General features: G+C 37.3%; 1 protein-coding gene across 2 annotated transcripts in view; it reads right to left on the reverse strand.

The window, feature by feature from the left end:
• 5PtaseI (inositol polyphosphate-5-phosphatase A) overlaps positions 1 to 14828 on the reverse strand; it is a 39530-nt gene that overhangs the window by 16369 nt on the left and 8333 nt on the right. For both annotated transcript variants that reach the window (XM_073079537.1, XM_073079529.1), the window contains exon 3: positions 4735 to 4902. In XM_073079537.1, the coding sequence (XP_072935638.1) occupies positions 4735 to 4902 (168 nt within the window). The remainder of the gene's footprint in view (positions 1 to 4734; positions 4903 to 14828) is intronic.

Below are 14828 nucleotides of genomic sequence, written 5' to 3' on the forward strand. Positions count from 1 at the left end.
GCTTTAAACGCTTTCTACACTCACAGCCCCACACTAGGATTCCCTGTGTCGTGGGTGCCATGGACATACACATAGACAAATACACAAACACCCAGACCCAGAAACAGAAATCTAAATTCATCATTTAGATATCTCTCTGGCCGGGGATCGAACCCGGGACCCTTTGCGTGTCAGACCGGTATGGTGACCACTCCGCCACGCGGGTCGTCATTCTAACGGTCGAGTTGAATAAGAGGCGACCATATTAGTCCTCTAGTCCTTAGTTAATGATGATCTTGGAATATAAATAATTAACACCGAAAATAGATTGAACAAAAAACGGTTTATTGCGCGTTAGTTACAACAGAGTGAAGTTGTCAAAAGAATAAGAGCACAGATAAACATAAAGTAGCAGCGCCGCCAGTGAGCATAAAAGGAACTAAATTATTTTAATAGGGATGTGTTTATTAACTTCCAATATCCTCCCTTAAACATAATCCCATCTTCGCTGCACAGTAAGCCAATTTGGTGTGTGACGTTGCTTTGGTAAGGGCATCTGCAACCATTTCATCCGTCTGTATGTATCGAACATCAATGGCACCTCCTAGTACATTGTCTCGAACAAAATGGTGCCTCACATCAATGTGCTTGGTCCTACAATGATAACCATCAGTACCTGAAAGTTTGATAGAACTTTGATTATCACTGTAAATAAGCATAGATTCATTCTTGAGTTGTGGCCAAAAAGTTTCTTGGAACTGCTTTAACCACAAAGCTTCTTGTACACATGAGGCCAGAGACATATATTCTGCCTCTGTAGTGGATAGGGCAACAGTAGGTTGACGTCTGGAGTTCCAGCTGATTGTTCCTCCCTGAAACAAGAACGTGTACCCTGTGCAGGAGCGCCGATCATCCTCTGAGCTAGCCCAGTCTGCATCACAGTAACCATGAGTCATAGCTTCATTTGAGTTCCGTCTATAACTCAGTCTATAATCTTGAGTACCTTTTAAGTAACGCATGACTCTCTTGAGAGCGACCCAATGTTTTAATTCAGGTTTATTATTATATTTGCTTAACATATTAATGGCAAAACTTATATCTGGTCTGGTAACCTGCGAGATATATAAAAGACACCCAATTATTTCTTGGTAAGGAATATCATGTAAAATTATTGTTTCTTCTGAGTTTTCTTGTAACTTTGAATTCATATCTATTGGGGTTTTAACAGTTTTACAATCAGACATTCCATATCCTTGTAATACTTCTTGTATGTATTTCTTTTGGTCCAAATATATAATGCTTCTCTTCCTGTCTCTTTCTACATGTATACCAAGACAATAACAAAGCTCGCCAATATCCTTCATTTTAAATTTCTTGTGTAACTCTTTTTTTATATATAATTTTGACTCTTGACTATTTGTAAACAATACTAAATCATCAACATAGATGGCTAGAAAAATCAAGTTACTATTGTCTATTTTATAATATATACAGGGATCTAATTTAGACTGTAATAGCCCCATTTCTTTAAGTGAAAAATCAAGTTTCTTATTCCACTGCCGACTAGCCTGTTTTAATCCATATAAAGATTTTTTAAGTCGACAAACTTTGTTACCATATTTATATAAAGGGGGTTGCACCATATAAATCTCCTCTTCTATGTCACCTTGAAGAAAAGCTGATTCAGCATCCATTTGACATATATCCAAATCATATTTAACTGCTAAGCCAAACAAATATCTTAAAGAAGCAAATCTTACCACTGGTGAAAATACTTCAGTATAATCAATTCCTGGTTTTTGTGAACATCCTTTTATAACAAGCCGTGCCTTGTATTTTACTATATGTCCATTTTCATTTGTTTTAGTCTTAAAAACCCATTTACATGGTATAGGATGTTTATTACTTGGTAGATCAGTCAATTCCCACGTATTGTTTTTCAATAAGCACTTATACTCTTCATCCATTGCATCCTTCCAATGTTTAGCATTAGTAGATGATAAGGCTTCATCAACAGTTAACGGATCTGAAATTTTCATAATGCACATAAAATTATTACCTTTTTGATGTGACCTCAAGGTGATGTTTCTATCGAAACTGTCATTGTTTTCACTCTCATCACTCTCACTGGGGTAATATGTTTCATCATCATTTCTGTTAGTGTTACAACTGTCAAATGATGCATCAGCGCTTGTGGGTGACAAAGTTATATTTGATGTATTTCTTTGTAAGCTCTCACCGACAGATGCTGTTTCATCATCTTCTTTTATACAATTATATGAGTTAGAACTATTGTTTGTGTTTGAGTTTAGTGTGACTGAAACATGCTGTGGGATAGATACATTTTCTTGTGTGATATTATCAACATTCACCGTGTTTTCAATGAAAATTACATCTCTACTAATTATCATTTTTTTATTAATAGTATCATACACTCTGTATCCCTTTGTGTTGTCACAGTACCCCACAAAAATTAATTCACGTGACTTACGATCCCATTTTAAACGATTCTGCTTTGGAACATGTACCATGGCTTTGCAACCAAAAATCTTTAAATGTGAAATATTTGGTTTCTTACCAGTCCATTTTTCATAAGGTGTTACCTCAGCCAAAACTCGTGATGGGGATCTATTAATAACATAGGCTGCAGTCGCTACTGCCTCAGCCCAATAAGTTTTCTTCAAATTTGATTCGAAAAGCATACATTTGGCACGCTCCACCAAAGTCCTATTCATACGTTCTGCCAGACCATTCTGCTCAGGCGTATACGGTGTGCTGGTTTGATGTTTGATGCCAGAAGCTGCTAGAAAATCAGAAAAATCCTTATTACAATATTCTTTACCGTTGTCACTTCTTACTATCTTAATTTTCTTTTCTAACTCATTTTCTACTTCTTCCTTAAATTTTTGAAACACTGACTTAATATCCATTTTATTCTTTAGAAAATACACATATACTTTTCTGGAGTAATCATCTATGAAAGTTATGAAGTACTTCGCACCACCAGCTGATGATGTCTCCATCGGACCACATAGATCAGTGTGTATTATCTCGAGCAATGCTTTTGCTCTAGAACCGGAATGAGGAAAAGGTAGTCGTGTTTGTTTTGCTTCACAACATGGTATACAGACAGAATCAACTTCTTTATCAGTGATTTTTATACCCTCAGCACATGACTCTAACCTCTTTACATCTGACATATTTAAATGACCCATTCTTTTATGCCAAGTAATTATATTTGTGTTACTCTCACAAGTTACAGCATATGCATTCCCAGTAATAGTATCGAGCTTATACATATTATCAGACAGTTTTGCAGTTGCTATGAGAATCTTATTGGCATTATATATATTACAACCCATGTCAGTGAACTCTAGTTTACAACCATTTTTAGTTAATTGACTGACTGATAACAAGTTTGCACTCAACTCAGGAATAAATAAAACATTTCTCACCTGGATCTGATGCACATCTTTACATACATTGGTCTGAATATTTACTTTACCCATGTTCTGCACGGAGACAGCATTACTATTCGCCACCATTATTTTGTCAATTGGACATGGCTGCAGATCGTACATCCAGTCTGAGCGTCTTGTCATATGCATTGTTGCACCTGAGTCGATGTACCAGTCATCTATATTTATTTTGTTGTAAGCTGAAAAAATTGCTGAAAAACTATTTTGACTATTGTTCTTCAAAGTGCACTGATTTTTATAATGTCCATATTTGTTGCAATTGTAGCAACGTGGGCCTTTTCCTTTTATTTTAGGGTGTTTATTAGAGGTATTAAAGTTGTTTTTGTGCTTTGTAAGGAACGCTGAAGACTCAGAAACTTTCACCTCCTGTAAAAGCTTTGTCTTGACAAAATCTGACGAAATTTTAATGCTAGAACTTTCTAAACCCATTATCATCGGTTTATAATTATCCGGTAAACCTGCCAGCATGAGTGTTCCTAGCCATTCGTCTCCAACTTCGAAACCAATATTTCGTAATTTGTATGCGGTACTCATAATTTTATTAACATATTCCTCGATGCTAACACAATTATCCAATGTTGTGTTGATCAAATCTTTTAATAAACCGACTTTTCTTGATAGCCCGGAGTCCTCGAAAGCATTTTGAAGGTTTTTCCATACCTCACGAGATGACTTTGCATTTTCGATGTGGACATAATTTATCGGTTCCACTAGCAAAATTATCTTTGACTTGGCCTTTATGTCTTTCTTAGGATCTACTTGACCAGTAGAATCAACACACTCCCACAAATCTTCATGTTCAAGATATGATCGAACTGCAAACTTCCACGTGGAATAGTTTTCTCGCCCGGCGAGTTTTTCAATATGTAGGTTAGACATATTCATGTCGGAAATTACCGCGAATTACTTTACTGATATTTACTGCATAAATAATTGTTCGTACGGATCTATTTTAGGCATACGGGACGGCCCATAACCTCTTGGAATATAAATAATTAACACCGAAAATAGATTGAACAAAAAACGGTTTATTGCGCGTTAGTTACAACAGAGTGAAGTTGTCAAAAGAATAAGAGCACAGATAAACATAAAGTAGCAGCGCCGCCAGTGAGCATAAAAGGAACTAAATTATTTTAATAGGGATGTGTTTATTAACTTCCAATAGATGATGACTGTCCGATATTGTACGATGTCCTTGGGCGTAACTACTTGCCATCGCGTAGACTTCACGCTGGTCTGCTACTTCCATCATGCCTCATCTAACAGTAAAACTCACCTCAGGAAAGAAATGCTGCGGAAACTTCGCCTTCTCCTTTGTGGTGACCTTTTCTATGTTACCACTGTTGATTTCCTTGCCCACAGCTTCCACGTAGCTCTTCAGCTCGAAGTCCCAGATCTTCAGGTCTGTGAGAGACGTGTGTGCGAAGTACATGTTGCCTAAAGCCTGGAACCATCATCATCAGTGATAAATTCTGGGTTCGTATCTCGTCTGGACCTCGGACGAGTGCTACTAGCGTACGCGTCGTCCCGACCGGTATTCATCATCATCATCAACAATTCATTACTGTGCCACTGCTGGGCACGGGTCTCCTCTCAGAATGAGAAGGATTAGGCCATAGTCCACCGCGCTGGACAAGTGCGTATTGGTAGACTTCACATACCTTTGAGTTCTTTTTTTTATAAATCTCTCAGGTGATGTTTTCCTTCACCGTTTGGCAAGTGATAATTAAATTCCAATACGCACATAACTTTGAAAAATCAGAGGTGCGTGTCTGGGATTTGAACCTCGGACCCCTCGATCGAGAGGCCGAGTTTCTTAACAACTAGGCTATCACTGCTTTTTTTTTACCGGTACTAGCCGACCGGTATTAGCCGGTAGGAATCCCGCATATCCTCTCCGCTGCCCCCGCAGCTGAGAGGAACCCATGAAGGGTTTCCCCACGAAAAAAAAGGGATGCGCCTCTGATATTTCAAAAGTTACGTGCGTATTATAAATTAATTTTCATTAAAAAACATAAGCCTACTCGCCTGAATTTAAGTTTCGTAAGAGAGACATATCCTTAATCGAGGCGTTAAAACAGAGTATTGAGAGGTAGCGATGTATCTGTTGCCGACCTCAGGCAGAACTCTGATCTTATCTCGGGTTGATAGAAGTTGTGCATGGATAGCTGGGCTACTTACTATCAGGTGGAGTATAAGCTCGTGTACAACTTTTATATTATCTAAAAACATTTGTATACCGACGAGGTCTTAAATGTATGTATTAATTGTTTAACATAATCATAAATTCATGAATCATTTCATCTCAAATTTCTTATATCACTGCTAGACCCAACTCTCCTGACAGGAGAGAAATCGGAGACATTTCACATATCCTTGCAAACTTCACACAGAGCTCACAGTAAGCCTTCATTCAATATGCAACAATATTATCATCATCTTCATAATTATTTGAAAAGGGTTAGACACCTGTCATAACCGCAAATACCAACATATCCAAAATGTCAAAAGAGCATAAAATGTCAAGTGCGAGTTGTTACAAAGTTCAAAGTGCAAATATTCCATTTTGATAATATAGAAGTAGCAGACGAGCATGCAGTCCACCTGATGGTAAGTGGCTACTGCCGCCCTGAGGATGGCAACAGATGCATTACTACCTCAGAACTAAGTTTAAAAGCCTCGGATAAATACGTCTCCGTATATCCATACCATACCTAAAGAGGAACACAGCAGCGCCTAACACTGCTGTTATTAGGCAGAAATAGGTGTGGCGGTGGTGCCACCGGAGTCGCCACCACCGCCACACCTATTTCTGCATCATAAAAGCAGCGTTAAGCGCTGCTCTGTTTTCAAGGGTGTGGTGAGAGAGACATACTTTCCAAGGCGTTCTAGCTTAGTCCTCAGAATATCTAATCCTTTCTGGGGTTGATTACAGATGTCCATGGACGACAGTAGCCACTTACGATCCCGTGGACTGCATGCTCGTCTGCTACTACTATATTATAAAAAAGTGTATATCAGTCTTGGTAGCTCTACACAATTCATTGCAACATAATTTGAAATGCATGAAACTAGCCATTTCCAATATACGACTACATAAACAAACTAACTTCTCTTCGCCGGCAGCCGTATCCCCGATCGATGTTTGTTTTAAAAATAGTTAAACCCATCTAACTTTCACGTAGTTTTAAACGAAAGAATAGCGCATTCACGGTATTTACTGTATACATATCAGTAGCACGTTAACGATAGATTTGAGGCTATTTGTAACTGCAATAGTTGCTGCAAAAGCATTCAATTTTAGAACTCTAATTTCAAAAATAATCATAGTTTGAAAACTAACAACCACACTGAAATCGTTATCCTGACGATCCTGATGAGGAGAAAGGGACAAAATTATTAATATCATGTATTGTCATCGGTTCCTGATAAGTGTTCAAAATTTTAAATTAATCGGACCGTTCGAAGTAGGTAAAAATCGAGTTCAATTATCCGTTACATACATACATATAGGTCAAGCTAATAAAAGCGTGGTAATAACTGCCAATTTTTAAACGACTTCGAAAAGGAGGTTTTATTTTCGGCTGTAAGTATTTTTTAACTATATGATATCAAAAAATATGTTTGCTTTTGACCTGACTTCGGAGAGTAATGCTTTTCTAGCTTACGTATGTTTGTAATTATAATGGTAATTATTATTATTTTTTTTAATTTTTCTTTTTTTTGTAATTTATTTATGTACGTATATCTCATTTGGCACACCGTACAGCCCAAACGGCTAACCAAGTCTTGAATAATTTTCAACATATGTATTTTCTTTTTTTTAATCGTATGATCGATATAAATACAAACACTATAATACTGTCACTATGCCACAAGAAAGGGTTTTGGACGACGTTTTTATTTTATAAGTTTAATTTTGTTTTAATTTATATTTTAATTTTAAATTGTAGGTTATGTTTAGGTAATTTAATTATTTTTATATAGTTTAATTTATTTTAATTCGTATTTAATTTCACGTTTTAAATAATTGCATATTACATTTCTTTAAAATATATATAACATATCCTTAAAAAAACACTAAAGTAAAAAAAAGTAAAAAAAAAAATATAACAATCGGCTCAATATGAATCGGGCTCGATAATACATAGTATTGCGTGGTGGTGTTAAGCTAACCAAGGCCGACTCGCACTTCACCGCTCATTTAATAATTATGTAACTAATTCATGTTCGAATCAGCTATAATCTAATATCCGACGCAGGATATTTTATGATAACATCCCGCACTATCGTATATTTGCAGTTAAAATATAACATTTTATATCTTTTACATAGTTACCTACTAACGGAACTAACGTCAATTGTTACAGTGTAATACATCTTCTCATATATAAAATTCTCGTGTCACAATGTTAGTTACCGTACTCCTCCGAAACGGTTTTACCGAATTTCACCAAATTTCTCACTCAGAATGAGAAGGATTAGGCCATAGTCCACCGCGCTGGCCAAGTGCGAATTGGTAGACTTCTAATACGCACATAACTTTGAAAATCAGAGGTGCGTGCGTGGGTATTGAACCCCGACCCCTCGATCGAGAGGCGGAGTTTTTTAACCACTAGGCTATCACTACTTTTAATTTTAATACATATTCAGTAGGTCTGAGAGTCGGGTATTATCTATTTTACATAAACTAACTGATAAGGGTTGCTCACCCTTAACATTTTTTATTTATATGTCAACACGTTTTCCGGGTCAGCTAGTAATATTTAGGTTTTCACTTTTACATTAATTTTACAAACAGATATTAGTAGGTAATATTTTCGGAGAATATGTATATTAATAGGTATGTTTCATTATTTGACACACCCTATAGGGCAAAAGCCTCGGATTTTAACATATGAGGTGTCGTTGGATTGTGACAAAGGCTATATTTTAAAACTGTAGTTTTTTCGGTTTTATAAAAAATCTTTAGCATCTTTTTCTTAATTTCACTCGTCCTAGTTAAGTATCAAGAGAAATCTAGGAAATCGATTTCCATCGACTTCACACTGTCGCATCGGTTTAAATATTTAGAAGAATAGTTCATATTCTTGTAAATATTTAAACCGATGCGACAGTGTGAATGTAATGAATGAGTTAGTAGTGAATGAGTAGTTATAATTGAAGTAGTGAATGAGTATGCAGTTCAATTAATAGTAAGTTTTTTTGGGCGGTAGATTGATAAAAGTAAACACTGTGCTCCTCTTGAGAAATTTATTAAAAATAGTATTTACAAACTTTTTTGTGAATCTTTAAGTGTCATAAGGCAGTATTTAATATATAAACTACTTACAAGTGTTATCTGAACTGTACATATGTTCCAAGACCTTTAAGTTCACTGCACAGTCCTGCTGGTAGTCATCATCACCACTGCACACAACTTTCTGCTTAACCACGCTTTTGGTAACTACTTTAAATTATAATGGCCACTTTAAACACTATCTTGGAGGCACAACATGCAATTGAAGCCACTTTCATGAAGAAGTTCTCTGAATTTGAATCCAAGTTTAAAGCCAATGAGCCGAAAAGTACCATCACATTGAATCGCCTTCATGAAGAATTCAATGACTTCAAAAGTCATGTTTGGTCACTGTTAAACTTCCTCCGGGAACTAATTACTGAGCTCTCTAAAGCAACTGATGTTATTGAGATGAGGCATCGGAGAAAGTTTCTCTTGGTGAACGGGATTCCTGAGGAAATTGAGGGCAATCTCTCAGATTACCTTGCTAAGCTTTTTTGTGAAAAGCTTGGTGTAGGTGATCTAGCAAGTATTCAATTTAAAGCATGTCATCGGCTTGGGAATATTGTGGATGGAAAGTGTCGCCCAGTACTCATTCGGTTTGCTGACTCTTCGTGTCGTACGGCAGTTTGGAGGAAAAAGGCTGCATTCAAAGGTACTCCATTCGTGTTATCTGAATTCCTCACACGTCAGCGGCAATCACTATTTCTTCAAGCTCGGAGGAAATTAGGCATGCGGAATTGCTGGACCATGGATGGTAATATATTTGCCAAGCTATCTGACGGCACCAGACGTCGCATTTTCTCCGAGCAGGACCTGGACGACATCCCTGAAGGCGCCGTGGATGTCGACGCCGAAGGACAACCGAGGGCGCACTCTCCATCTTCAGTTCCTGCTGCTCACATTGGCCAACAGTTGAAGACCAAACGCACTGCTCGTAAAAAATAAGCCGACTGTACTATTACTCTTCCTTTTATTTCATAGCTTATCATTCTATCTTCGGTTGTTAAATCCCATTAGTTTGTTTACCTTTGTGTATTACTTGTTTGGTTACTTAATCTGTGTCTGTGTTATAAATAGCTATAAATTTCAGTTTACCCGAAGTCTCGTATTATATACTTAAGGTATTTTTAAAACGAAGTCACAATTGCAAATTCTGTACATCTATCAAATACAACTGACACCTGAACGTCAAGTGTCATGTCAGCTGTCAGATTTATTAATATTATTTATGATGTTAGTTGCGTTACGTTCCGTTTCTCAGTTAATGTGTTGAGTTATTAACCTATTGTACCTTAATGATTTCATTACGTTTACTATTTCATAATTATAAGTGTGGTAAAATTACCTGTTACAAGTATTATACATTTTCTTTATATCTATTTAATTACCGTTAAATTTCTTTGGGGTTTATTAAACTGTGCTTATTATTATTATTATATTTATAGCTTTACATGTTGTAGTTACGATAAATACTTTTTGTTTTACATTTTTCATTTTACTGAGTATGGTTGCTATTGTTTTTTTTTTTTTTTTCTCTTTTTTGTTTTGTATGTTGTGTGTATGTTTAAATGTTTTTAATTTTTACTCATTATATTCTTCTCAGTCTACCGGCAGGACAGGCAGAGATAGTAAACACGGTTTTTGGTAATTTGCCGTATCTGCCGTAATTAATATTATTATTAGTAAATTATTACTATATTGTTAAATTTATTAATATACAAATATTACTTTATTATATATATCTTTATTTCGTTCTATTTATTATAATTATTTTAGTATTTAATATACAAGCATTATACCTATACTTATATACATTGTATACTTTACTTAGTATAGTCTCAGATGTCTGATAACGAATCATTTTACTCTGCATGCAGTTCAAGTCGTATGTCGGACTTGAGTGACATTAGTTTTGGAGATCCTGTGACTTTACGTAATGTGCTGCAGAACTCGTTTGATAAATCCTCTGCATCTTTTAATGTCTGCCACCTCAATGCTCAAAGTGTCCCTTCTCACTATACTGATTTCCTAGATACTTTCTCTTCAACTTCCTTTATTCACGCTATTTTAATATCTGAAAGCTGGTTTAAGCCCAACATTGAATCTACTTCTTTCTGTCTTCCAGGTTTCAAGCTAATTAGAAATGATCGAACAGGTAAAGGCGGAGGTGGTGTAGCGATTTACCTCCGCAATGACATTCCTTTTAATGTTATAACTTCCTCTCCTTCCTTGTATTCTGCCACAGCTGAGTATCTTTTTTTGGAAATCAGTGTAGGCCGGGCTAAGACCGTACTCGGGGTCGTTTACTGCCCTCCAGCTATAGATTACTTCTCCAAGCTAGAGCAGGTATTAGAGCAGCTTTGTTCGGACTACTCACATCACATAATCATAGGCGATTTTAACACAGATTTAATGAATAATACGCACCGTAGTATAAAACTTAAAAATATCCTCTCTTCTGTTAATCTTTATGTTCTTCCTTCCTTGCCTACTCATCATAATTTAGACACTTCTGACACTTTGCTAGACTTAATTATTACTTCATCTCCTTCACTTGTACTTAAACATGGACAAATACCAGCCTCCGGATTTTCAAAGCATGACTTAGTTTACTTGGCTTACAAACTGCGTCCGCCAAGAGTTACTCCGGAGATTGTCTGGATGCGCAGCTTCGCGGGTATCGATCTGGATGCACTCGCTGTGGATGCTGCCAATATCGATTGGTCTTCAGTGGTTGCTGCTGCTTCAGTTGATGACAAAATGTCTATCCTAAATAATAACATTCTGAAGCTGTATGACGTACATGCGCCGCTGAAGCCTCATAAATTGAAGCGTCCACCGGCTCCCTGGATCACACGTGGAGTTAGAATGGCCATGTCACGGCGTGATAAAGCCTTCAGAAGATTCAAGCGCGACAGGTGTGATGAGAATTGGTGTCACTACAAGGCCGCACGTAACCGCTGTAATCAGATGGTGAGAGCAGCTAAGCGTAAATATTTCTACGATCAGGTCAATAACAACTCTTCTGCCGAAATATGGAAGTTTTTGAACACCTTAGGTGTTGGTAAACCTCACCTTAAGCCTGATCTCACTTCTTTTCCTCTAAATAAGCTGAATCTCCATTTTTCTTCCTCTTCTTGTCTCTGTTCCTCTGTTAAGGCCCTTACTATTTCTGAAATTTCTTCCATGGCTCCTCCGGACACTGACTTCTTTTCTTTTAATCCAGTTACTAATGACGAGATCTCGAAGACCGTATCTTGTATCCAATCCAAAGCAGTTGGCTGTGATGATGTGAGTAGGTCTATGATTGTGCTTATATTACCATTTCTTTTGCCTACTCTGACTCACATCATCAACTTTTCTTTGGTTACGGGGGTTTTTCCTGAAGTTTGGCGTAAAGCTTACATAATCCCTCTTCCTAAAGTAAATAACCCCTGCACTCTTAACCAATTTAGACCTATATCTATTCTTCCCTTTCTTTCAAAAATTCTTGAAGCCACTGTTCATAAACAAGTTTCCTCTTTCATATATAACAACAATCTCCTCAGTCCCTTTCAATCTGGCTTTCGTCCTGGACATAGCACCACGACGGCCTTGCTCAAAGTTCTTGAAGATGTCCGCGCAGGCATGGAGAGTAAATTGGTCACTCTTCTTGTTCTTATTGATTTTTCTAACGCCTTCAATATGGTGGACCATGATATTCTTCTTGCCGCTCTTCAACATTTTAGATTCTCGTCTAAGGCTCTGGAATGGTTCTCTTCCTATCTTCGGGGGCGACAACAAGCTACCCGCGTCGATCGTACGCAGTCCGATTGGTGTGACCTTAATTCTGGTGTGCCTCAAGGTGGGACACTTTCGCCATTGCTTTTTTCGATTTTTATTAATTTTCTCACGTACCGACTTGATTGCTCTTACCACCTGTATGCAGATGATCTACAGATATATGTACAAGCTGATGTGAGCAATGTTAACAAAGCGATAGAAGGCTTGAACAAGAATCTGGACAATCTAAGTCGCTGGTCTAGTAGGTTTGGCATTAAGGTTAATCCGTCCAAATGTCAAGCAATCATACTGGGTAGCTCTCGTCAGCTTGCAAAATTAGATACGAGCACCGTCCCACCTGTCGTGTTTGATGATTCTGTTATACCCTTCTCATCTAGCGTTAAGGATTTAGGTTTACACATTGACTCGTCTTTGAGTTGGTCAGTACACATTAGCGAGGTCAGCCGATTGGTGTTCGCGAGGTTGCGTAATCTGAATCGTCTCCGCAACTTTCTCCCAGTCCAGGTGAAGGTCATCCTTGTGCAGTCACTGTTATTTCCGATTATCGATTATGCTGATGTGTGTTGCTCCGAGATTAGTGGTGAGTTGTTGAATAAGCTGGACAGACTCATCAATTATACCATACGTTTTATTTTCTGTCTACGTAAATTTGATCACATCTCATCCTATCGTCGCCAACTCAAATGGCTTCCCATTCGTGATCGTAGACAGATTAGATCACTCAATACTCTTCACTCTATTCTCTTTGATCCTATTTCTCCGAGTTATTTAAAACAAAATTTTCAATATCTGTGCGATTCCCACGAGCGTCAGCTACGATCTTTAGATTCTCTTACTCTATCTTTTCCTCTACACCATTCAGGTTTTCTTTCCAATTCTTTTGCCATCCAAGCTGCTCGTATCTGGAACGCCCTTCCTATTAATCTTAAAAGACTTCTGAACCGGCAGACATTTAAATCAAAAGTCAGAGAATACTATCAAAAACAACATCTTCCCTAGATGTTGTTTTTGATAGAATTAATTTAGTATTATCTATATATTATTATTATATTATATTTGTTTAATTTATTTTCTACTATTTATGCACTTATGTGTTTATTTTATTACTATTTATATATAAATATATGTATACAATATTATTAGTGGGTATATTGAATGTATTATTTAGATTATTTGATTTTGCTAGTGCCGTCCTCGCTGATCTCTGCTTAACCTAAAGGTTGACTGGCAGAGAATGCTTATAGCATTAAGTCCGCCTTTGTACCATATTCCAGGTATAAGAAGATTAAATAAATAAATAAATAAATAAGTGTTTATAACCGCACGTGGATTTCTGGAATGAATCTAGATAGGATTGAAGTCCCACCTAAAGTTGGTAACAGATACGTTGCTAAACTTGAAGGCTCTGAAGACTAAATTGGAACGCCCCGTGGTATAAGTGCTAGCATACTCTCCAAATCCTCTCCACTCCTCTTTGCACCCATGGAAATCTATAATCGGTCGGCCACAGCTGCGCCGCTACCCCTGAGGACTAAGATGGAACACCTCGGAAAAGTATGTCTCCCTCACCCCACCCTTCAAACCAGAACACAGCAGCGCTTAACGCCGCTGTTAGGGCACGAATAGGTGTGGCGGTGGTGCCGCCGGAGTCGAACCACAAAGGGTTCTACCACCTTTGATGAGTGGGATTATAAATCTATGATGAGACCCGATAAATATTGAAACTGATCTTAGAGAACAGGAGGTCAATTAAATACTCCAGGGGTTACTACATGAATATTCAAATACAATTATGAATTTATTAAAGATGAATAATTGTACCTATCTTATTAATCCTTACTAATAATAAATCCGAAAGTAACTCTGTCTGTCTGTCTGTCTGTCTGTCTGGTTGTCTCTTCTTCACGCCTAAACCACTGAACCGATTTTAATGAAATTTTGTACAAAGATAGTCTGAGACCCGAGAAAGGACATAGGATAGTTTTTATCCCGGAAATTCCACGGGAACTAGGGATGGCGATCTAAGATCGATTAATCGGAGAATCGATCTTTTGGACAAAAAAAAACGATTATTTTCATATCATAATCGATTATATGTAATATTATTTTCTTTTAAACGCGGGCGAAGCCGCGGGCAAAAACTAGTAAACCATAATTCCTTAGCACTTCAACAAGAACCTTATGCAAAGTGGGTTACGCTATGTAGGTCCGCTGTAACCGATCGATTTCATTATTTATAGCCGCCCTCAGTGCCAGTAAGGCTAATGGGTAACTAGGTATCTACTTATTTTCATTCATGAAAAATT

The sequence above is a fragment of the Epargyreus clarus genome, unplaced genomic scaffold, assembly GCF_041222505.1.
Source record: "Epargyreus clarus isolate Ecla_fem2 unplaced genomic scaffold, WU_Ecla_fem_2.2 ptg000002l, whole genome shotgun sequence".
NCBI lineage: Eukaryota > Metazoa > Arthropoda > Insecta > Lepidoptera > Hesperiidae > Epargyreus > Epargyreus clarus.